At 34.0% G+C, this 25,305-nt stretch overlaps 2 protein-coding genes and 2 long non-coding RNA genes across 4 annotated transcripts in view; 2 read left to right on the top strand and 2 right to left on the bottom strand.

The window, feature by feature from the left end:
• LOC125840478 (uncharacterized) overlaps nucleotides 1-19,707 on the top strand; it is a 43,879-nt gene extending 24,172 nt beyond the window's left edge. Inside the window, exon 2 of the long non-coding RNA XR_007443734.1 lies at nucleotides 19,477-19,707. This is a non-coding gene — a long non-coding RNA (uncharacterized LOC125840478). The remainder of the gene's footprint in view (nucleotides 1-19,476) is intronic.
• LOC125840442 (probable glutathione S-transferase) overlaps nucleotides 1-19,752 on the bottom strand; it is a 60,652-nt gene extending 40,900 nt beyond the window's left edge. Inside the window, exon 1 of the mRNA XM_049519434.1 lies at nucleotides 19,639-19,752. Within this exon, the coding sequence (XP_049375391.1) occupies nucleotides 19,639-19,714 (76 nt within the window). The 5' untranslated portion in view covers nucleotides 19,715-19,752. The remainder of the gene's footprint in view (nucleotides 1-19,638) is intronic.
• Nucleotides 1-24,782, top strand: part of LOC125840479 (uncharacterized) — a 52,659-nt gene extending 27,877 nt beyond the window's left edge. The window contains exon 2 of the long non-coding RNA XR_007443735.1: nucleotides 24,584-24,782. This is a non-coding gene — a long non-coding RNA (uncharacterized LOC125840479). The remainder of the gene's footprint in view (nucleotides 1-24,583) is intronic.
• LOC125840449 (probable glutathione S-transferase) lies at nucleotides 23,584-24,889 on the bottom strand. The gene is made up of 2 exons (XM_049519443.1): nucleotides 24,525-24,889; nucleotides 23,584-24,091 (listed from the first exon to the last, which is right to left on the bottom strand). Exons 1-2 carry the CDS (start codon nucleotides 24,831-24,833, stop codon nucleotides 23,747-23,749), a joined length of 654 nt encoding a protein of 217 aa, XP_049375400.1. The 5' UTR covers nucleotides 24,834-24,889; the 3' UTR covers nucleotides 23,584-23,746.
• Between the last annotated feature and the right edge of the window lie 416 nt (nucleotides 24,890-25,305).

Genomic DNA, 25,305 nt, shown 5'->3' with positions numbered 1-25,305 from the left:
GGACATTTCCTTATTTGAACAACCCAACTTCCAAAGGGCATATCTCACTCATACAAACTCGGAATCGGAAAAACTTGGCAGCGTTGGAAATATTATTCCAAGATATTTCCAACCATACCTGGAAATACACCTAACTCATCCTGAGCTAGGAGTTATGTCCGTTTGAAGTCGCCAGAAACCCAACTAACATACTTCACAATTTTCCAGATTTTCATATACTATCCAAAAATGATTCTTTCTCCAACTTTTAACTCCTTCCTAGTTATTTCAATTTGCGAGGTGTTACAGGGGTACTACTGAGAAGATGATAAACCCGAATTATTAATTTATTACTTTGTTGGCATACCATGTTAAGGCAATTCTAAATCTTGTAGGGAGAGAATCTTTTAGTTGGGTGGATATATGAGTTCATTTTGTCATTTTCATTTCATTATATTTGTTCTTGCTGATGATTTTGATTTGTGTTCTTTTTGCGATAAAATTATTGAAGAGCTCGATTTCTTAATGGGTAAATCAAGAATAGTAGTATGACAATAGAAGAATGTGAAGAAGGAGACTATTAGAGAGTTCAATTTATTTAGTCCTTCTGTTGAATTAGCGCCAATATATGTTACAATGATCATACCAACATCTGGCACAGAAGGAAGAAACCTGCAAAATTGACTCACTAAAAAGGACCTTCTGGCAGTAAGAAGAAAACTTCAAACAAAATTTCTATTAAATGGGATTGAAAGGAACGTAAAATTTACGCCTGTTGTCTTCTTAACAAATATTCTCGCAGTCTTTGTCTCTGGTAATTCTATCATGCATTATAGAAAGAGTTCTTTCAAAAGAACCAATAACCTTGGTTTTGATAAAGCATACAACCACTTTTTTATAGTAGCTTCTATTTACCATCTAAGTTGGACCAAGGCAAAAAAATAATTAATTTGAAATTAGATTTGAATGACATAATAGTTTGTTCTCTTAGTGGTGATTTTTTTTTGGGAGAGGGGGGGGGGGCGTGGGGGGTTAATGTCTCCTCGAAGTGGGGTTTTGCTTCTATTTGTTTAATCTACACACCCCTACTATAGAAAAGCACATCATGATTCTATTTTAAGACTTCCCCTTTATATTCTTTCCACCCCAAATCTTTTTATTCCATTTTTCTTTTGGCCTTTGATATACAATGAAATGAAAAAAATTGTCTAGTTTCCATTATTGAAAAAATAGACTTACAATGAGGTGAGTACAAATTTCAACAAGGGAATTGTAACATCCGACAGTTTGAAATAACTATAGAGAAGCTGGAAATCGGAAATAGTCATTTTTGGAAGGAATTAAAAATCTGGAAATTTGGTTATGGGAAAAAGTGAGTTTTTGACCAACTTTGAACAGCTATAAATCCTAGCTCAGGATTATTTAGGTGTAGTTCCAGTTATGTTTGCAAATTTTGTGGAATGGTCTTTCCAACGCCGGCGATTTTGCTCGATTTCGAGTTCGTATGAGTGAGTTATGCCCTTCGGAAGTTGGGCAGTCGGCAGGGAAGTCTGTCTGGAAATCTGTAAGGGTATTTTGGTCTTTTCCCTAGCCTTTTCTTTTGGAAATATATGAGTGTGTTAGACTGATTTTGATCAGCTTTTCTCATTTTTAAAGAGTGAAAGTAAAGGTTTAAGAGTGAAGAGGAGAAGAAGAGGAAAAAGAGAAGATCAAGCAAGGTTTCGTCATAGATCGTTGTGGATATCGTCGGGGGTGATCCCTATTAGGTATGTGAGTTCATAGTGTTGGGTTGGTTCTTTCCCCCACACACCAAACTCGTTTAATTTCGAGAAAAGATTTAGTTGTGGTTGTTGAAATCTTGTGGTGATGTTTGTTGAAGTTGTGGTTGTGTTGTGTTGAAGTTCTTGTTGGTTTGGTGTATGTTTCCGGTGGAGTTTTTGAGTTGAATCTATTGCATGTTGAGGGATTTTATGATCCTTAGTGTTTGGGGTTGAAACCATTGAAGGTAAGGGAGGTTTAGAGTTGGAAAAATGAAGGAGAAAAGTCAAGTTTTCGGGGAAAAGGGCTGGGGCGTCGCGCCAGCCAGCGCGCCCCAAATGGGACTCTGAGGTCCAGCCCTTGGGGAGGCGCCCCTAGCAGAGCCCCAACCAGACCCTTCTGACCTTTGAGGTCTGGCGCTCCGCGCCTCTCAGAGCGCCAAGGACGCCAAGTTTTCCCATTTCTTCCCCACTTTTTCATATATGTTCCTAGGTATTGTACCTATGTTTCATAGTTGTTTCCAACACTCCAAGGTACGTTTAAACGTCAAGAACTCGTCAATAACATGTGATCAAACACCTTGAATCCGTGATTCCAATTCAAGGAGAGTTAGTTTCCAAGTCAAGTGAAGTTAAGAGTTGAGTCTAGAAGTTAAAGAATTGAGTCAAGGTAAGTCTTTAAAGTTGTTCAAGAGTCCTTATTGAATGTTTTAACTTCATTTTAAGGCTCAAGAGTTTCAAGTCAAGTAAAGAGGAAGGAGTCAAGATTTTCAAGTTGAGTAAAGAGTATAGAGTTAAGTTCATTTCTCAAAAGTTATTAGGGAACTATGTATTCCCAAAGAATTACTAAATGTTTTTACATTTGAGTAAGAAAGGAACTATGATTCCAAGAAAGCCTTTGGGCTAAGTTTTGAGTAATTATCTCAACTAAAGAAAGATGTGTTTAAAATACTTATGAGCTAAAGTATATTTTTGGGAGTAGGCTTGAGCACCGAGTGGGGACACAAGTTCATATAAACTTAACTCTCCATAAGAACCATACGCCAACATGGGATTTATCGGGTCATACTTTTTAGATGATCACGCAAGTTAAGCTAGTGGATCCACTTAGTAAAGTTAGCTTCCTATATCACGGTAAGGTATAGGATGGTCCTTGGGCAACGTGAGGTAAAACGTTGTATCATCACTAGGGCTCATAGTGGTGGTTGTCGGTTAAAGAATCTCCCACAAAAGTTATATTACTTTTATATAAGTAAAGTTGAGTTTGTTATCGTTTTATCCTTAACGAACTAAGTTGTTTACACTATTTTACAAGCTTTATATATTGCATGTGTCTTATTGCTTTATATATTGAGTTCATTTATTCAAGAGTTGAACATAGCCAAGGTAAGAGTTCATTTGTACTCCTTCCAAGCTTAAGTTGTGGTTTAGCTTTCCAGCTCGCATACTCGTACATTCAATGTACTGATGCTAGTTGGCCTGCATCTTATTATGATGCAGACACAGGTACCCAGGGCCAGCATCCGGTTCGACGTTGATCCAGTTGAGTACTTCAGATTCAGTGGTGAGCCTCTTTGCATTCCGGAGGACTCGGTTATTTTGTTCTCTTAAGTTTTGTTTTATTAGGATGTTGTGGGGTCTGTCTCAACATCCATCTCAGTATTTTAGAGGCTTCTTAGACAGTCAGTCAGTTAGTTTGGAGTCTCTCATCTATGTATATATGTAAATATTCTATTTTGAGACTCGAGTTGCCTTTTTGGACAGATTTTATCAGTTAGGTTGTTTTATAACCTTGCATTGCATTGAGTTATTCCGCTGAGTTAAGAAAGTCAGGCCAAGGGTTCGCTTGGGGGCCAGAAATGGTCTTCGAGTGCCGGCCACGTTCAGGGTGTAGGCTCGGGGCGTGATAGGAATCAACTTGCAACCCATGGGCCAATGTTGGACTAGCTCACACCCCCTAGACAGAAATTTCACAAATCCTAGAAAGATGACTGAATTTATTGTGTCCATTTCCCGGTTTAATGAAGTCCTTCATGTTATGATGGCTCAAATTTATATTAGTTACTAATAAATATAACTATTTATTTAAATTTTAAATATCACATCTTGCATAATAATATTCAGTTATTCAATTGGACTATTCTTGACATTAATTTTTTTAATTACTATGTTTCTTTTTCATTTTATTTTGAAATGTTTTATTTAAGTCGAAGATTTAGTAGGAATAATCTCTTAGCTTCATAAGGTAAGAGTAAATTTACCTACACATGATTCTTCTCAAATCTGGCTAATGAGATTATATTAGATATGGAATTATTAGCATAGAAAAGTGAGAAAGCAAATGAAAAGTATGGTAACTTCAACTTGTCATTATTTTATTATATTATAATCCTTGCATTATTCTTCAAGTGTAATGATATATTAGTAGTTTATATAGTTAATTCGTAAATCACACAAGTCATAAATTATTTTTGTGAAATGGCACATGTAATATCATTATATAATTATCCATTAAATGTTGATAATTATCCATTGTGAAATGGTAAATGTAATATCACCAAGCATGAAGAAAATAAGAGATAGAGAAAACTAAGTATTTTATGATCACCACAAAGTTTGTAATACACTCCATGATGATATTATAAATGAGGATGCTTAAATAATGTAAAAATATGTCAATCAAGAAGAAAGTTGAGTTTCAGCCTCAAACATTCTATTACAAACACATGAATTAAAAAAGATTGATTGCCCATCAAAAGCAACTTGAAATATTTTATCTTGTCTTCTTCTTCAAACCTATCCAACAACACTTGATAATTCATACTTTCTTTATGGATTTATTGGATCTTGCTGAACCTAATGATACTGTCAAATGGTTCTGCTTTGCCTGGCGCATTGGTAGGTGCCTTGGAACGAACTCCTCAGTCATTTTACCGTCCCAACTATGTTGCCTTCCATGTGTCTTCTTTTTGCTTTTGTTGCTTCCACTTCTTTGTTGCCTAGGTGATAAATCTCCCTCTCTAGACACTCTATCAAAGCATATCTTCCTCATCTTCATCAAGAGAATCCTCGCCCAAATCAAGCATATTGTCTTCCTCATCTTCATCAAGAAAATCCTCACCCAAATCAATTGTATTTCACAATAAGGCCCTTGACTCATTCTTCTTTTCAATCACACATTTAGGCACAAATACGGGAGCTTCTGGACTTAATTTGCTATTCAAAGTAGATGGTGAGACCTTCTTTTCTCGGATCAAATAACTGTCATTCTCTGTTAACTTTACTTGCTTTCAAGTAATCTTCGATAAAGCATCAAAGTTATTCGAGCATAATAGGTCTCTTGAGGCATTACTAATAACTTGCCTCTTCTCACTGTCATGAAATTTCAAGCCGCACCCTTTTCACTACATGTAGAATTATTTTGACTAATCGGGGAAAGACTCCGATTACTAGTTGAATTTTTGTGTGCAACCAGTGTCCAATTTTTAGTTGCATTCTTGGTTTCAACTTGCAAAACATTCTGCCCAGAATTTTCAGCATCTTCAACATCAGATGTAACCATTAGTTTGTGTCCTGAATCCAATATTTTTTGGCCTGAACCAACTTGGGGCGCATCAACCACAACTCTTGGTGTTCCCCCTTTGTTTTTGGTAGTTGTTTGAACACCAATATTACTTGTAACAACATCCATTGAGTGTGCATGATTTTTCTCAGAAGTGACAGCAACAAATTGTCGATCTAAAGAAGTAACTTTACTTTGATCGACATCTATAACCTTTCTTTTTTCATTTAGTATTTCTCTCGCATCACCTTGATACTTTTCACCATTGATAGTACCTTTTGAAGAAACTTCAATGGTATCATCAATTTGTTTGTTATTTTGATTTCTTTTCGAGATCAAACAACAACTATCTTCATCATGACCTTGGTGCTTACAATAATTGCAATACAAAGGTAGATTATCATATACAATCTCCTAAAAAACCTCGATCAACTTACCAGATTTTCCATCCACAAACTGCAATCTTATACGATTTGGAAGCTTTTCCATTAGATCAAGTATAACCTTGACCCTAGTTGTGCTAGCTCTTGACTTGATTTGAGTAGCTTTATCTATAGCTATTGGTTTCCCAACTGCCGATGCTATAGACAGTAGAGACTTCTTTGCAAACAAATCTGGGGATAAGTTCGGTAAAGAAATTCAAACCATAGCTAACGTCGTTTCCACCTTAGGATTATATCCAATGGACCATGGAAAAACCCTACATTGGTGCTCCTCTCCATTGTAGAGAAGATAATTAACTGAGCGAGATAAAGCTAGTACATAATCTTCATATTGATCAAATCTCAACAAAATTTATCTTGGAGCGAGTAAGCCAATTAAACAATTGCCCTTGTTTCGGTAAAATTGACCTTAATACCTTCAAATCAGGTGCACTATGGGATAATTTAAACACCACTTCTTGATGCAATCCCTCTTCAATCATAAAGTCTTGCCTTTCCTCCATTGAAAATGTGATAGTAAGTTCTCCATGAATTATTTCGATTGATTTTGCGATTGGTTTTTAGTTAATTAGGGTAGATTGTTTAGGTTTTATAGTATTGAAATTGAAAAGGGTGGCGTATGTGGTGGTTTGGGGTGATGGGGCGAGCTGGACAGCCTCGAAAGGAGGCCGTCCAGTGGCTGTAGCAGCCATGAGAGCTGCACAGAAACCCTAGGTCAGCCGTTTTCCTCCAGGTACTGATTCGCCTCATCTTGGAACTTGAATAGTAGTGTTGTATATTTGTGTGATGGTGAAATCTGTATTTATATGAATTTGCTTTCAATTCCTTGCCTGCCAGGTATAGTAAATTAATCTTCCATACATCGCAGCTACTAGTTCCTTCTTACATTGTCTCTAATGACTCCTTATTATACATACATGCTTAAGAACTTTTCTTGGAGTATTTAAGGTGCATATTTTGGAATGCATTTGTGCACTCATATTTATTTATGAAGTGCATTATATGAATTTCAATGAAGATTATTATTAAAAAATTAAGAATATTATTGGACCTTTAGTAAGGCTTTCTCTTTTTTGGTTTCCACTTGTTCAGTATCCATATTAGGGCCTCGACTGAATTCGAATTACGCGATTGAAGCCTTCCTGTTATGGATCCTCGTTATTAAATAACAACAACAACAACATACCAAGTGAAATTTCACAAATGTTGTTTGGAGAGGGTAGAGTGTACGTAGGCCATACCACTATTTTGTGGAGGCAAAGAGGTTGTTTTCGAAAGGTCTTTGACGCTCATCTACAGCAAGTTGAGGTATAAGGTGTAAAGAAGAACAAAACAAAACAACTAATAATAGAAGCATTGCAGAGCCTACAAGAAAGGAATAAAAACCACAACAAAATAGTGCGGTAACTTAAACATAATAAATAGATTATGATTGATATCAATAGCAAAAACTACAACAAAACAACTTGTACAACGACATACACTAACAAACCTAATTTTATCGCTCCAACTATACCCACACATCCATCTCATCATCATCATTACCATTTACCGCAATATGCATTTTATGAATATGGAAGTTCTTGATTGGTCTGCACTCCTACTATACAACAACGTCGGTCTAATTACCACTCCATAGAACTCATCTTTAAGTTTTGGTGATACTATTTTATCATATAAAATTCAAAAGGAAAGCTTCCACTTTGTCCACGTCGCACCAATACGATGTGTAATATCATTGTCGACTTCCTCAATTCCCTAGATTACAAAGATGAGATACTTGAAATTATCGTTATTGGGATAGGCTCATCGGTCAATCCTCACTTCCACACCTTTCTCATTCATTGCATCACTGAATTTGCACTCCAAGAGGTTTAGTCATACTCAACTTGAACTCTTTGTACTCTAGAGTTTTTCTCCACACCTCCAGCCTAGCATTGATTCTTCTTGTGTGTCTCATTAATTAGTATTATGTCATCCACAAATAAAATACATCGAGAGATCTTGTCTTAAATATGCAATGTCAATTCATCAATCACCATTGAAAACAAGAATGGACTAGGAACCGACCCCTTGTTCAACCTTATCTCAACTATGAAGTGATTTGAGTCTCCTCCCATTGTTCTAATCGAGGTTTGGATCCATCATACATGTCATTTATCTCCCTAATGTAAGTGATAGGTACACCTCTAGCCTTCAAGCATCTTTATAGTTCCCATCAAGACTTTGTTGTAATTGTTTTCAAGGTCAATGCACACCATATGTAAGTCCCTGTTCTTTGCTAATATTTCTCTACCTGTCTTATGACAAGATGGATGACTTTTGTAGTCGGTCATCCAACATGAATGTGAACTGATTCTCATTTTATTGGCAATAAATTCTAGAAATATGACTAAATTTATTGTGTCCATTTTCCCGGTTTAATGAAGTCCTTGATGTTATGATGGCTCTCAAATTTATATTAGTTACTAATAAATATGATTGTTTTAATTTTAAATATCACGTCTTGCATAATAATATTCGGTTATTCAATTGGACTATTATTGACATTATGATTCTTTTTTTTAATTACTATGTTTCTTTTTCATTTTATTTTGAAATGTTTTATTTGAGTTGAAGATTTAATAGGAATAATCTCTCTATCTTAATATGATAAGAGTAAATTTACCTATTATTCTTCTCAAATCTAGCTTATGAGATTATATTAGAAATGCAATTATTGTTGGCTCATCTTTGCATATAAATGTGAGAAATCAAAGGAAAGGTATGGTAATTTAAACTAGTCATTATTTTATTATATTATAATCTTTGCATTATTCTTCAAGTGTAATGATATATTAGTAGTGTATATAGCTGATTCGTAAATCACATGAGTCATAAATTATTTTTGTGAAATGGCACATGTAATATCATTATATAATTATCCATTAAATGTTGATAAAGAATAAGAGTGATTCTAGCATTTAAGGGGGTAATCTAGAGATCAATCAAATGAATTAAATCATGAAGGTTTAATAAAATAAAAATCTACTCCACCTCATCGAACTCTCTGCTCATAATTTATTTTTATATTTTTCTCATTTTGTGTTAAATATATGTACATATATTTTTAGATTTTTTTCTACTTACATATAGAATAGAAAAAAAATAAAAATGTTATTCAAAAAAGTTCTGCTGCAAGTAAAAAATACGTTTCTAAAAACACACAACATGTGTACACTCTTTCTTGTTTTCAGCAAATCACTTGTCCTCGACTAAATCACCTGTCCTTGACTACTTTTTTTCATTCTAAAATCTTCTAGGTCTTTCATGTGTACACTATTTCTTGTTTTCATCAAATCACATGTCCTCGACTAAATCACATGTCCTTGACTACTTTTTTCTTTCTGCTCTCTTCTAGGTCTTTCCATTTCTCCATTCTCATTCTTCCATGTCCCAAGAATCTTGACTCAAAATCAGAGGGGGTGAGGAAGTATTCGGAAAGGAGCAATTATTTAGACAAGGTGTGTAACTTTAATTATCACTCTAACTTTCGAAGCTTCGTCTTCAATTGTTCCGGCAATATTCGGGCATATATATGTTGGTTAATTGTTTTGATTTGCATTCAGTTTTTTCTTTTACCCTTTTCGGTATTTAAAGCTTTTGATTAAGATTTATATATAGAGTTGTGGATGATTTTCAAAGTTTCGATCTTTGATTGGGTTTGCAAATTGGAGTGACCAAAGGGGTAAAAAGAAGATAGTTGATTTTTTTTCTTTTTTTTGTGAAACTCAATCTCGGTTTCTGATGTTGACGTGGACTGATTTAAATTTCTAAAATTAATCTTTTTTTTATTTTTTTATTTTTTAGTTTTATGTGTGAATATGTAAATCAATTTGCTACAACTAAAATCAAATAAGGGGGTAACACTGAGAAGATGATATACCTAAAATAATAGTTTTATTACTTTGTTGTCATATCATGTTAAGGCAATTCTAAATCTTGTACCGATAGTCTTTTGTTGGGTGGATATATGAGTTCATTTTGTCATTTTCACTTCATCATCTTTGTTCTTGTTGTCATAAAATTATTGTAGAGCTCAATTCCTTAATGGGTAAATTAAGAATAGTAGAAGGAGACTATTAGAGAGTTCGATTTATTTAGGCTTTCTGTTGAAGTAGCATCAATATATGTTATAGTGATGATACCAACATCTCGCTCAAAAGGAAGAAACCAACAAAATCGACTCACTAAAAAGGACCTTCTAGCAGTAAGAAGAAAACTTAAATCAAAATTCATATTGAATGGGATTGAAAGAAATGTGAAATTTAGGCATGTTGTCCATTTAACAAATATTCTCACAGTCTTTGTCTGTGATAATTCTTTCATGCATTCTTATAAATTTTAACACGTTGTTAATTTGGACCGAAAATGTGAGTTATTCCTAAAAAAGAAACAATGTGATGGATAATTGCATATTAAATTTACTACTACACAATATTAATTAAAACCAACTGAATGTTTTATACTAAGTAACTTTTATCTCTCATATTAGCTAATGATGACACATTTTATGTTGGTTGTTAATATTTTAAATTTTGATATAGCTCCTTATAGATATCCGTTTTGCACTGTAATATTTTTGGAACTTCTTCTTGAATGTCATAATTTGACTTGATTTGTGTGATATTTTTGTGAAACTTATTACATTACTTTACTCTCGACATAACTATGAATAAGAAGAAATTTGAGGAACTTTTCGTTAATGAGAATTGACAGGAAGGCCCTTGGAATTTTTTATTGCATACTCATCTCTAAATCTTCCCGTTAACGGGAATTGACAAGAAGGCCTTGGAATTTTTTACATCTTTTCCTAATACTCATCTCTAAATAAATGTCGTTGATCCCTGTTTTTCTATCGTAGGGTAACAAAAGTTGATTTGCGATATTGTTGTGTTCTCTCTCTCTCAACCCTCATCTTCATTAATCAATATTTCCTTTGCATGCATTAAAAAAGATCATGGCTTCAATTCCTCTTTTCTTTTTTGGTCATACTAGCACTGTTAAGTTCTATTGTAATATGTAGGGATCTATCCACCCAGTTCTTTTTTTTCACTCATGGTATTTCTTCAATTTTCTATAACAATCAAGAGATATAGAGATATATACCTATATGTACACAGTAGCTGCAACTGCTTTGTGAAAGGAAAATCAACACAATGTTGTGCACACCTCTTTATGAGATTTGGTATATGAGCTATTACATTATCTTTTCCTCTCTTTTATGGCTTTTCTTAGTTATGCTGTCTCAATTTCCGCTTTGTTTATTTGGTCTTTGTACTACTGCCTTGTTTTTGCTTTTTACACTTTGCATTGTGTTGTTTTTGCTTATTAAAATCAGTTATTCTTATATCAACATTTGTTGAATTTCTCGTAAATATCATCCTAAGACTCTATAAGATGAAACGGAATAAAATTAGGACTCTAAAGGACATTTTCAATTTTAACCATTTGAATTCCTTAGTAACCCTAATTGATACGTCATTAAGATGTTTCCTTAATGGCTTTGCCGTAAAAGGTAGAAATGCTTCCTTATATTCCTAGCTTTTAATGGTGCAGTGTGAAGCAAGGGTAATCAGTAATCATTGAAGAAATGTGTGTTTGAACAGACATAAGAAATACTGGAATTGCAGTGGTGAGTGATATCTTAGTAATCATGTGCATATGAGAGACGAATAAACTCTAGAATAATACTGAAACACTTCTCAAAATACCCGTATGAATGCAGTGATAGTACCAAACGAGTGCCATAATAAGGGAGCCAATTCTTGGAAAAGTTCCCTCTTCTGGAAAAAAGGAAAACAAAGTCAATAAGGGTTGAGTATCATTACTTATTGCCTTTGTTTTCCTTTTCCTGAAGAGGGAACTTTTCCAGGAATTGACCTCCTTATTGAGGCACTCATTTGATACTATCACTACATGTCTACATGTATTTTGAGAAGTATTCCATTATAATTGTAGATTTTATTCCTCTCTCAAATGCAAATCAATCAGGAAATGCACAAAGAAGTTTTTATAATCTAACTACAACACAACTGGGGGCTATGAGAAGGTATTCCATGCCTCTCATTTTTTATTCTCGTGCTATGAAGTTCAGACAAATTTGATAAACACGTTTATTGTACACTAATGTGCAGGTGACGAGAATTTTTTCTGAAAGCTTGCCCCCACCCATTTATACGTTGTATTGCAGGCAGCAAAATTGCTTTAACGCCATTAGTGTAAAGGAACTCTCTCAATGCTTTCTTTTCACATTAACTTTCCACGCTTCTTCTCCAATTGTTCCTGCAATTTCAAGTATATGACGTTGTAAATTGTTTTGATTTGCATTTAATTTTCTTTTACTCTTTTGGGTTTGAAACGATATCTATTTTGCATTCATTGTTTGAGGTATTTAATGGTTTTGATTAATGTTTATATATTGTGGATGATTGTCAAAGTTTTGATCTTTGATTGGGTTTGCGAATTGCACTCTGCATTTGTTTGATAAATCTTTTGAGGAGAACTGGAATCTGATTTAGATATGAAGATATAGTACTTGGATTTATCTTATCCATTACTTGTAGAAAAATGAAAATTATACACTTGGGTTTTCTTTTCCTCAGAATTTACAACTGTCAAGTAATAGTGACTGTTCATCCTTGACAGTCACTGATGTCCATAAAGAGGAAGAAATGAAGATTACATGTTTGTGGCCTTATGTTCATTAAAGCGCTGACTAACGCAGCACAAGAATGTTGTCTTAAATAACTATATCCCAACCCCATATTATTCATGAAAAATGCTTTGTAACCTTGAAACACTACTCAGTTATCTTTCATAAAAAAAAAAAAAACCAAATAATCAATGATGTGTTCTCCTGGATAGACTTTTGTGTGATGCTAAGCATAACTGTGATCCATCATAGTTGTGATATTTGGTTTCCCTTGAATAAATCTCTTTGATAGTTTTCTACTTTGCAGAATATATTCCTTTGTATTTGTACTCCTTTCTTAATACAACAAGTCAACACCAACACCTTTCGTATATTTGAGGCTTACAAGCTTAGGTGTCATTGGTGCCCTCGTGAATGCAATATGTCTGAAAATACAGTAGACATATTACCTTCACGAGGACACCAAAGACACCTAAGCTTGTAAGTCTCAAATATTCAAAAGATGTTGACTTGCTTGTTGTATTAAGAAAGGGGAGAAAATACAAAGGAATTTTCATTGCAAAGTAGAAAACTCTCAAAAGGATCTATTCAAGGGAAATGAAATATTACAACTATGATTGGTTATAATTGCAACTATCATCACACAAAAGTCTATCTAGATTTCGAGAACACACCATGATTATGAAGTCCATATATATTATTCCTTTTTCTTTTAGAAAATATGTACTTGTAAGTTTTTGAAGGTCACAAAGTATTTTTACATGAATAATATGGACTGGGATATTTATCTAAGACAACATTCTTATATTGCATGCACCGGCTAGCTCTTCAATGAACCTAAGGCAACAAGCATGTAATCTTCATTTCTTACTCTTTATGGACATCAGTGACTACCATGAAAGGATTGTTTTTATAACTTGATATTTGTGAACTCTAAGGAAAAGACAACCCAAGTATAATTTTCTCTTTTCTACAAGTAATAGATAAGGTATATCCAAGTAAAGAGCCTTCATATGTAAATCAAATTTCAATTTTCTTTCGAAGGTTCATCAATCAAATACAAATTGGCATTAATACCAATCAAATACCAATAAACCTAAACATATCCAATTTTCTATACCTCTCTTGACAATAACTCATTACTTTAAGATCACCAACCAAATGAATAATATAAATGGTATCAAGAATCACTAAATACTTTTTGACAACTATAAATACTTGTTTAAATTTTTAGCTTAGTATCAGAATTTGTAGGGAATCATAATATTTTCAGTTTTTAGAACTTAGCGTTTTGGAGACACTGTTCCTTAGCTTTGAAGATTTCCATTTCTAAGCAATTGGAAGTGGGTATTGAAGATTCTTCATCTTAGACGTGTTTAATGACAATATCATTCGTACCCACTTGATGGAAACACTTTTCGGTATCGACTTATATTTGTTTACTATGTCTAGCTAAAATCCCAATTCTTGGGGCGTGATTATGTGAATATGGGTGAATTTACTGCTGGGAATTGCTAATTGATTGTTTATTAGTTGTTTAAAGGTGATTTGATTCAGTGGTTGTGTTTAAATTCAATGGGGTTGTAGTTGCAAATACAATTTAAACTTCGTGTTTTCGACTTTCTCGAGAGAGAGGTCGTAAAACCAAAACCATTGAATCGATGGTCTGTGGTTATTGGATTGTCCTGGATTCAGCTAGAGGGAGTGAATCCTAAACCCTCTCCCACACATTCAGCTTGAGAGACTGAATAAACTAAGTCGAATGTTGTGCTTCATTGCCGCTTATCGGTGTTCGAGAGAAACCGATTTGATTCAGGATAAATTGTTCGAGAGAAAATTTATCCCCACTAAAGTCTAGCTTAATTACCAATTTATAGCGATTTACTATCAAAAGCATTTACCCGATTGTTTAGTTTAGCCCATAATCCCAAGAATCCCGCTCCATATTCGTATTTCGTATTAATTGTTCTTTTAGTTGATAATTGATTACAAACCCCATTTTATACTTGACACTTGTGTCACCCTTTAATTTATCATGTTTTTCTTCGTAAATGTTTATAGCTATAATTAACTTGAACACATTTACACTTGTCTATTGATTCTCAATTACGAACCGCTCCATTGGGACTCGACCCTAACTCACTAGTTGGGTTATATTACTACTCACGATCGTTGGCACTTGAACTGGAAGTAGTGTCCTAATAAGTGAAATCAAAATGGCGCCGCTGCCGAGGAGTGGTGTTAGTTGAGAATTTTAGTTAAGTTAAATTTTGTTCTTGTTAGTCATAGTTCTACTTACTTAATTTTTAGTTTTGTTTTGCTTGTTTGTGTTGAAAACATGAAGTATAAGCGTGAATGGAAGCCAAGTAGGCCATCAAGATGACATCGGAAACCACAATGATATCAACAAGCCTCATGCTAATGACTCCCATCTCATGGCGGTATTGGTGTCATTCGCTTGCCTCCGGCCGAAGGAAATGCGGTGTTTCACATCACGAGTACTATGTTGCAACTCTTGCAACTAAAGGGACTTTTTAGTGGTTTGGCTTAGGAGGATCCTCATGAGCATATTAGAAATTTCATAGATGTACATGGATCGTTCTCCTTCCGAAACATATCCCAAGAGTTGGTCTGGTTGAGGTTGTTCCCGTTCTCTTTGATGGGAGAAGCGTGCAAGTGGCTGGCTCAATTACCACGTGATTCAATCACTTTGTGGGAGAAGTTGGTTACCATATTTCAAGTGCGGTTTTTCCCTCCCTCGAAGATGATAACTCTTCGGGACAACATTCAGAGCTTCAAGCGTCTTGTAGGTGAGCCAATTCATGAAACTTGGTAGCGATTCAAAAAGTTGGTGCTTCAATGCCCAACCCATGGCTTACCTGATAACGTGTTGCTGCAATATTTTTTACCGAAGTCTTGACTCGGTAAATAAGGGTGTTGATGACCAACTTTCTCCGGGAGGTTTGATGCAGCAACTTTATGTAATAGCGGCTCAGCCCTTGGATGTCATTACCACCATAAATAGGCCGTGGTATACCCGTGAAGACCAGGTCTCCCCTCTCACGTTCAAGTTGACTAAGGAACAGATGGAGAAGGACCAAGAGAGGGACCAGAACATGGACAAAATAATGACACAACTTAACATTTTATCTAAAAATATCATGGGAGCTGGTGTTCGAAGTGTCAATGTCGTGGGTGTCGTGTGCTAATCCGGATGAGTCAAAGTTTGAGGCATTGTATAATGAAGAGGTAAATTTCCTAGCCAACCAAGGTGGTGGTTATCGTTCAAACTACGCGAGGCAGGGTGGTAACCAAGGTTGGAGTAGGGATAAAGGTTGGAAGGATCGAGATCGTGAATGGAGGGACCGTAATCCAAATTGGGAGGATGGGGAGAAGGATAGGTATGTGTCTCCCTACGAGCACCAAAAGCCAAAGGATTCGGAAAGTGGTAGGTCTGAGAATATGCTCTCTCATATCCTCAACAAAGTTGAAGGATCAGACAAGATTTTAAAAGAAATGAAAGAAGATGTGTCTACCCTTAGCCAGACCGTCACCTCTCATTCAATGTCGATCAAGCAGTTGAAGACCCAAATGGGTCATATATCATCTCATCTCAGCCCGAGACAGCAGGGGAGGTTTGCCTAGTGATATTATGGCTAACCCTAAAAATCAGATTTGAAGGTGGACTTACGTCATGCCGCGACATTAACTAAGGCGGTGCTTGGGAGGCAACGCAAGTCTTCTTATTTATTTTATTTCTTTGTTTGGAATAATGGTGTGTTGGTTGTGCAGGTTAACATGTGGAAAGTGTTCAGAAAGAGGGAAATTGGTGAGAAAAAGGCTAGTCTGCGCATCCCCGATGTAGACCACTGTTGGACTCAAGACAAATTCAAATAAGAGTCTGTAAAACTCGGTAAGCCCAGGAAATTATTGTCGAATCGCCAACCAGGTCGGTGATCCCAATCTATTCCGCCGTTTGGACCCCCACCATAACTGGAGGTCCTGTAAAACTCAGTGAGATAAGTGACCACTCGACGTGTCACCGAGTGGTTCGGCTAGCATGACTAATGTCGCCGAATGGGCGAAAACTGGATGATTGTTAAGGCCAAAAGGTTATACTTTTCAAATTCCTTCACTTTCCCTCTCTTTAAAGCTTCACAAACTCGCACCTGCACGTTATTCTATATATTGTTGCTTTATCCAAGTGTTTTAGTCGTTGATCTGTGCTCAAAATTTGGATTACATTATCGCCTAGTGATTCAATCTTATCGTAATTAGCATCAAAATTTGGTCTCCCAAACCCCGAGTTTATTTTTTACATTTTGAACTCTTATGCAAATGATTTTATCGTGTTGTCATGTGTTGGGCTTCTCTGATAGGATTAAAATGTTTGAATGTCTATTTCAATTTAAAAATCTTGCTCGTATTGTTTTGAATGTTGAAATCTCATAATTTGGTGCAGTGAAATAGATTAAACATTGTGAGGTTATGCTTGTATGTTATGGGTCTTGTTTGAATGTGAGTTGTGCATGGTTTGATTTTGTTTTCGGCAGTTGCGGGGTTGAATTCGAGAAGTTGGGTTGAAAATAGGCACGTTGGGTCGTTTGGTGAGTTGGGTCAAGCTCACCGAACCACTCGGCGGTTCGCCTAATATCCCCATCTCGCCTTTAATTTCATGCTTTATGAGTTGTTGGGTCTTGTAACTTTCGGCTTGAAGCCTGAGGTCACCGAAGGAGCTCGATGACTCAACGATGAACTTCTCGATCGCCTTTTGTATGCACCCCTGAACCCTTTGTGCACTATAACTTTCGGCGATCTGACCCTTGCTCGCCAACGCGATTGGGTGACTCGCCGATCGGTTTGCAGGTCTGTCTCCAACTGATATTTTGTGTTTTTGTTTGAATATTTTCTAACTTCTTCTCAATATTTTGCAGACATGGCTAGGACAAAAGTTGCTGGAAGAAAAATGCCACTCCGACAGATAAGAGCATGGAATTTCAAAATAAATGAAGGAAGGTCAAATCCTCCCAAGAAGGACATATAAAAACCTCTACCTGGAGACAAAGGTAAGGGCAAGAAGCTCAATCCTTACAGTAAGACCACCCCCAGAGGCCTCTCTATTCCTTCATGAGATCGGGGATTCTATGCAGTTGTGCAGACCTTTTTGGCAGATACACCTGTGGCAGCTCCTGGTGGGTCTATTCTTTATGAGGTAACCCCGTGCACTGATGCCCAGACAGACAGAGCGACTAAGTAGACATGATCCCTATTTACCTCCCTCTCGATCTTACTTTCATGTGGACTTTTGGATAATCTTGTTTCAATTTGAGGACAAATGCTTTTATTTGTGGTGGGGTGAGGCCCACCTTTTGTGTGACATTCGTAATTCTTGTTTTGTTCATATATTTGGGCTTTGAGCTAAATTTGTGTTATACACTACTTTTTGTGGAAGGTTTGAGCTTATGGCTCCGTGTTTTTAGTTGTACATGATTTTTTACCCTTCCGAAAAATTTTGCCACCTCTTGTTTGTGTTGAATGTGGCTACTCTTGTGCAAATTTGAGTATCGGTTTGATCAATACCGAAAACTTGAATAGTGCTCATAGTCGAACAAAAATGAATGTGCGGCTATGACGAGGCCAATTGAAGTTGGATAGACAATATTTGGTGGAATTTTCATCGAAGACGACGGTCTCTAGCGGAGGAAGAGAGAGACAAAGGGGAGAGGAGGAGAAATTTGTAATTTTTGAAAAGAAATTTCAGGGGAAAATGGATGAATTACTCCAAAATTAATGTGTTTCAGTTACATTCCATATTTATATACACGTAATTATGTATCTCGAAGAGCTAGATACATGTATCCAACCCACGAAATATGGTAAGAAACATAGTATTGAAAACTAACGTGAAGGGAAGTAAATAGTTCCCAAAGTAGTGAAATTTGAGTTGTTTACTCTAATAAAAGACACTTCGAATTGTTTGATTGGACATATTAGAAAAAATAATGCATGAATTAGCTTTATATATTAATAATATTCTATTTGGTACACTTTTTCAATCTCTCTCTTTCTCTCTAGTGCGCTTTCTCTCTACATATACATACACACACTTTATTAATACATGGAGAATTATGGTATTAACAAAGGTAATGCATGCTAATTAAAGACAAAATTGTTTATCAAAACCTATTCTGCATCTTTTCCATTGTATTTGTGGAGGCTATTTTTGTAAACAAATAATATTTTTAAAAATTATGCAATTTATATTATTTTTAATACACCAAATCAAACATTGGATAAAACATAATCCTAATATAACTAACACAAACATCACTAATACCATCATTACTAATATCAAATTATTAACACATCATATTCAACATTATTTTTTTACACCATACCAATTGAACTCACTTTTATTCAATCCATCTCACATTTTTATTGCCACACTAATCTTGAAATTCACTATAAAGGTATTCATTTTGCTTTAGCTGGAAATAGAGCTTGGTAATGGGCAAGCAATTCATCTCTGAAAGGTAAATATTCCTTATTTTGATCGCAATATTCATTTCTCCAAGCATATAAATTTGGAAAATTTTCACTTGTAACCAATGGCACTCCAGAGGCTTCTTCAAAAACTCCAAGCCAAATTGCCAATACATTTGCAGCAATATCAGCAAATCCAAATTTGTCACCAACAAAGTACTTCTTGTCCTTGAGCTCATTTTCAAGAATTTTCAACATCTCACAAGCTTCCTTTTTTTCTTTCTCTTGTTCCTCTCCTTTCAGAAAGATACTTTTCCCCGCGGCTGCAACCTGTTCAACAAAGTAGGATCGACTATATGAATCTCTGTTATATAAATATTTATGCTTGAAAGTACTAGTAATTCTCAATATTTTTTATTGGCATACACATTTACGATAAGATAAAAGTATTCTTGTAAAATATGACACGTAAATAAAGTAAACATACCTGATCTTCAAGGAACTTAACCCAAAAACGAGCAATAGCTCGATCATAAGGGTCTTTAGGCAAGATGGAAGGGCCTTCAAATGTCTCATCAATATATTCAACAATTACCATTGACTCACAAAGTGGCTTGCCATTGTGAATTAGTACTGGAACTTTTTTGTGAATTGGATTGGATTCAAGAAGTAGAGAGCTCTTATTATGTAGATCATCTTCTATATATTCATATTCCACACCCTTAATCTTGAGAGCCCATTCAACTCTATGACTAAAAGGGCTATACCATAGACCAAGTAACTTAACATCTACCATCTCTCAACTTTGGTTAACTTTTTTTTTATCTTTACTATAATATTTGAGGGAATTGTTATGTGGTTGTTCTCTCTTGAGGTGTATCCTTGTTTTATAGAGGTAAAAGCAGGGAAGTTTTTTTTTTTTTTTTTTTTTCACTCGGTGTCCGGAGTCCACATTGGAGCTCCGACTAAATTTGGATTGAGCTCTGCAGAATCAGTGGCGGAGCGAAGATTTCTAATAAGGGGGTTCAAAATCTGAGAAGTAAACACACAAACTAGTGGAAGGGGGTTCGACATCTATTTTACATACCTAAAAATTAATTTTAACCATATATAAATAGTAATATTTTCCACCGAGGGGGTTCGTACATTCTGCCTCCGCCCCTGTGCAAGACCCATTTCAGAATTTTTTTCATACCCAGAACTCAAACCCAAAACTTTTGATTAAGGATGAAACAGTTCCATCACTGCACCACAACTCCACAAACCCCTGTTGATAACGGGGAATTTCTAGCAATACACCAAATGTAATAATGTTGATTTTTCTTTGACAGCTTAGTTTTGTAATTTAGTAATGTTTCCATGTTGACTAAAGACTTAGAAAATTATTATTGGTATTTCCTCTATGTGAAGATAAGTGCTACTATATCTTTGGAAAAAAAAAATATTATCTCGAAATAAACGTCATCTTAGCATTCAAGACATAAAATTATTACTTCTATGTTTTTTCTAACTACTCATCTTGTTAGTAGTGTGTTTTCAAAAATTATGTAATAAAATATAGATATTATATTTATTAATTTCGTAATGAATATGATATTTACTAGGGTGAGGAAATATTAAATACTTATGAGGTTGTAATTTAAAGTTCTATTCATTAAATTGGTGCCATAGTCAGTTTGGATTAAATTTTGGGGTTCAATTATTGATTTCTTGGATATCTTTTTCCGTGGAGGAATATTTCTAATATAGGAAAAAGGTCCAATGTGTCTTTTTAACTCTCGAAATAGTCTTTTATTAAAATGGATGATTTTAATCATCATTTAGCTCAAGTATATATTTTTGCTTAGTTGTCTTTTTATATCGGAGTTTGATTTTTTTGAATAAATATAAAAATGTTTTTCATTTTAAATTTAAGATTATTAAAAATTTATATAATTTAAATCTTGAATTTGATTCTAAGTTTTGCCTCAACTTTTTCTTCATGTTGGTTTGCTCCACATCAATATTATCTACTTTTTCTCTAGGTGACATATGTGCTCACATCACTCCAGAGGCGGAGCTAGGTAGGGGTTCATGGGTTCAGACGAAGCCAGTAGCTTTTTTGTAGATCCTATATTTGTACTAGAAAATTAATTAAATATTTATGTATATTAATTTGTGAACCCCTAACAAAGTTGATTGACGAAATTTAGAACCCACAAACTCTTAATCCTCGCTTCACCTCTGGTCACCCCTTCTTCTTCTTCAAAATGTCTTACTCCATTTCAACTTATTTTTTATTTTTAAAAATATTCGTCGAGAAAAAATTATCTTTTTTTTAAAAAAAAATAATTTTTTAGTTCTAATTTTTTAGCCGATGCCCCTGTGGGGACTTTTTAATTCTAATTTTACATAATATATTTAAGTCTATAAAATTAAAATATTATGATATAGATGATATATTTTTAATTTAATTTAAAATTGCAATTTTTTTTAAAAATATTTTACTTTTAAAATTCTTATATCAAATGAAAATAAGACAAAGTAATATATGATTATATTCAACTACCTAAAAATATAGAAGGCCAATATAAAAATGCTTTCACATTAGCCATTATGAGTCACAAGTCAGTTCTTGTTCTTTCCAAATCGATGAGAAAATTAATTAATTGTTGTACAATTACTGTACCAACCACCCAAATTGAATTAAAAATCTTAATACTAGCTTAATTGATTAACTATTTAAAATTTTATATTATTAGTAACGGTTCTATCGTACTTTCTAATTCCTATTCCAATTTTTTTCTTTTTTTTTTAAAAATCAGCAATAAAAGACAATTCATGACCTTACTAAATTTTCTAACAACACTTTTTTGAGGAACTTTCACATAATCACTTAAAAATAACCTAATTACTCTCCATATCTATAATTTGATAATTACAATTCGTAGCTACATGTCATAGGAAGAAGAGAGGCGAGCTTGACTGGGAGAGAAAGGAGAGAGGCGAGCGAGAGAGGGCAAAGAGTGGGAGATAGGTGAATTGTATGTATATCGGTTAGATAATTGTATATAATACATATGTATTTGTATATTCTAGCGAATTATACGTATACAATCGTGGCTAATTATAAAACTCGAAGTCAGCCCACGTAATTAATGTATAATGTTAGTAGCGAGTGGTAATTATAACAAACTATAGCTATGATGAGTAATTAAGTAGTATAAGTTTGCTTAACCGCGTAATTTTCCCTACTTTTATTCATACGTGAACCCAAGATTTATTTATATTAACCGAAATAATTAAAGACAGATCTAATTATAACATGCATTTTATTTTTCTTATCCCTTGTTCAGCCGAAAACCATTTTCAATTGAATTAAACAAAAACTCACCCTAAATCCATCTCTAATTTTTATTGCCACACAAAATTTTGAAGTTGTCAAAATGATCATATTATAAGTTGGAATGTTCAATATAATTGACACAAAGACGAGATAAGATGTCTAGATGTGTGTACTCTGTTTAGTTACATATAATTATAAAAAGCATATACAAGACCTAATAAAGTTAATATATCATGAAGGCAATATACCTTATCTTCGAAGAATTTAGCCTAGAAATGAGCTAAAGCTCGATCATAAGGGTCTTTAGGTAAGATGGAAGGGCCTTCAAATGTCTCATCGATGTATTCGAGAATCACACTTGACTCACAAAGGGGCTTGCCATTAGCCATCTCTCAAATTTGGCTAACTATGTTTTTGCTTTACTAATTGAGTGAATTTGTATGTGGTTGTGATCTCCCCTTGAGGTCTAGTGCCTTCTTTTATATAGGGAAGAAACAAGGAAGTTTCTTAGCAAAATCCAGCAAATGCATTGATGTTTCCAAAGTATTTTGTTTTGACACTTATATATATGTTTTGTTTAACAAATGGCACATATATAAGTCACCATTTTACACAATACTCGTCATCTACTCTCACCGTTGTTATTTGTATGTCACCATTTTAATTTTCACATCTCTTAAGAAATTAAGTTTATTATGTATTCTTATTTAGTGTTCTCTTATAGTCAATTTTTTAATAAATGAACATAAATTAATTTATTTTGATTGATTTAATTGACCAATAAACATGAAGTAATCATTAATTTAGATTAGTTTTATTAATTCAGTTTTTTGATGAAAATGATAAATATGCATTATTTATTACTCCCGTCATTCCTATTTATATGCCGTTGTTATTAAAAATAGATGAGCTTCTTAATATTTATCATTTCATAAAATTAATGCATATATATATATATATATATATATCCCTGTATTATACACACACTATATATGGATTTTTTATTTTTTTATTTTTTTATTTTTTTATTTTTTTATTTTTTATTGAGTACTTACTTAATTTCCCTCATTTTAAATTCTTTTGGCCCACGGCCGGCCTCGACCCAGTCTCACACAAGCCACAAGGGTGGCAGGTTAACTAAGACTGGGCTTATAATCATAGATTGGGTAAATCTTGATCGAATTCTACTCAATTAATGGTGTGGATAGAGCCTCAAGGATCTAGTCTTTTTTTTCGACGGTTTTAATTATAAAATTAAATTATTATCTTTTCAAATTTTTGTGTGAAGTTAAAATAAAGATAAATAATTTAAATCAGACAAAATAGCGCATTAAGCTTACTTTCTCTTGACAATTTTTTTACTCATACGTGAATCCAAAATTTATATTAACTAGTGAAATAAAGATAAATCTTATTACATGCAACTTTAATATATTTCAATTGAACACACAAAAACTCAGTTTTTATTCCCACACAATATCTTGAAATTCACTCGAGATGTACTCATTTTGAAGCAGCAACAGGCTGAATGTAGGCTCGGTAACGAACAAGCAATTCATCTCTTAAAGGAAAATATTCCTTGTTTTGTGTGCAATATTCATCTCTCCAAGCACAAAAATTTGGAAATTTTTCACTTGTTACCAAAACAACTCCAGATACTTCTTCAAGAATTCCCAAATAAAGTGCTGCACCATTTGCAACAATATCAGCAAATCCATATTTGTCACCAACAAAAAACTTCTTGTCCTTGAACTCATTATCAAGAATTTTCAACATCTCATAAGCTTCCTCTTTAGCTTTCTCTTGTTCCTCTCCTTTCGAAAAGAAACTTTTCCACACTGCTGCCCCCTGCCCAACAAACAAAACTTAATAAGGGTCGTTGACTCGTTTCGATAGTTGGTTAGAGTTATACATATATTAATAATATATCAATTAGTTATGATGGAATCTATGTATATAAAATAGTTATGTATTAGTTATTGCAAATCAAATATCATATTAATTTTATACATGAATAATTTACCTCCAAATCAGCTATCAAATATGGTATTCATTACTTATCCAGAATTTAATACCCACGTAACTTGTTTCCTAACCAACTACTAGACGACCCCATGTACATTAGTCAATCCCAAATATGCTAGTATTGTTGACTATATGAGAAGTTCGTCTTAGTCGAATTTTATAAAAGATTATTAAAAAGCATAAGACCTAAAGTATATGTAATAATGTAACTAAAACAAAATTTTCAATCGATCGAAATAACTTAAAAGCAATATACCTTATCTTCGACGTATTTAGCCCAAAATCGCGCTAAAGCGCGATCGTAAGGGTCTTTAGGCAAAATGGAAGGGCCTTCAAATGCCTCATCAATGTATTCAAGAATGACCATAGACTCACAAATGCACTTGCCATTGTGAATTAACACTGGAATTTTCTTGTGAATTGGATTTGATTGAAGAAGTAAAGGGCTCTTATTTTGTAAATCTTCTTCTATAAATTCATATTTCACTCCCTTAATTTTTAGAGCCCATTCAACTCTATGGCTAAAAGGACTATACCTTAGACCAAGCAACTTCACTTCTGCCATCTTACAACTTTGGTTCTCAATTTTTTTTTTGCTTAATTATGTGTGGTTGGTCTCCCTTGGTGTCTAGTCTTTTTTTTATAGAGGAAAAAATAAGGATACATTAAAGTTTCTTGTTTGACTATTCAATTTTTCTAATATTAAAAATTATACTTGACTAACTAGACACTTGTTTGAATAAACTACTATTCCATCTATCCCTAATTATTTATTCACTTTTGAAGTGGCACACCAATTAAGAAAACAATAATTGATATAACGAGTTTACTATTTTACCTCTATTAATTATGAAGTGAATGAATTAAAATTTTAAAATTTTTAAAATAATAAATTGAGGATATAATAGAGAAAAAAATTATTCTTTTTTTATTTATCAAAATAAACAAGTAATTAAGGATAAAAAAAAAAATGGACAGAAAAGAGGAAAGCAACATCTTCCCTATTTTTTAGGAGTGAGTAATATTTAAAATATTAA

Source organism: Solanum verrucosum, unplaced genomic scaffold (assembly GCF_900185275.1).
Source record: "Solanum verrucosum unplaced genomic scaffold, falcon-dt-bn FXZP01000137.1, whole genome shotgun sequence".
Lineage (NCBI taxonomy): Eukaryota > Viridiplantae > Streptophyta > Magnoliopsida > Solanales > Solanaceae > Solanum > Solanum verrucosum.
The sequence above is the reverse complement of the archived record's forward strand: the minus strand, read 5'-3'. Positions and strand labels throughout refer to the sequence as shown.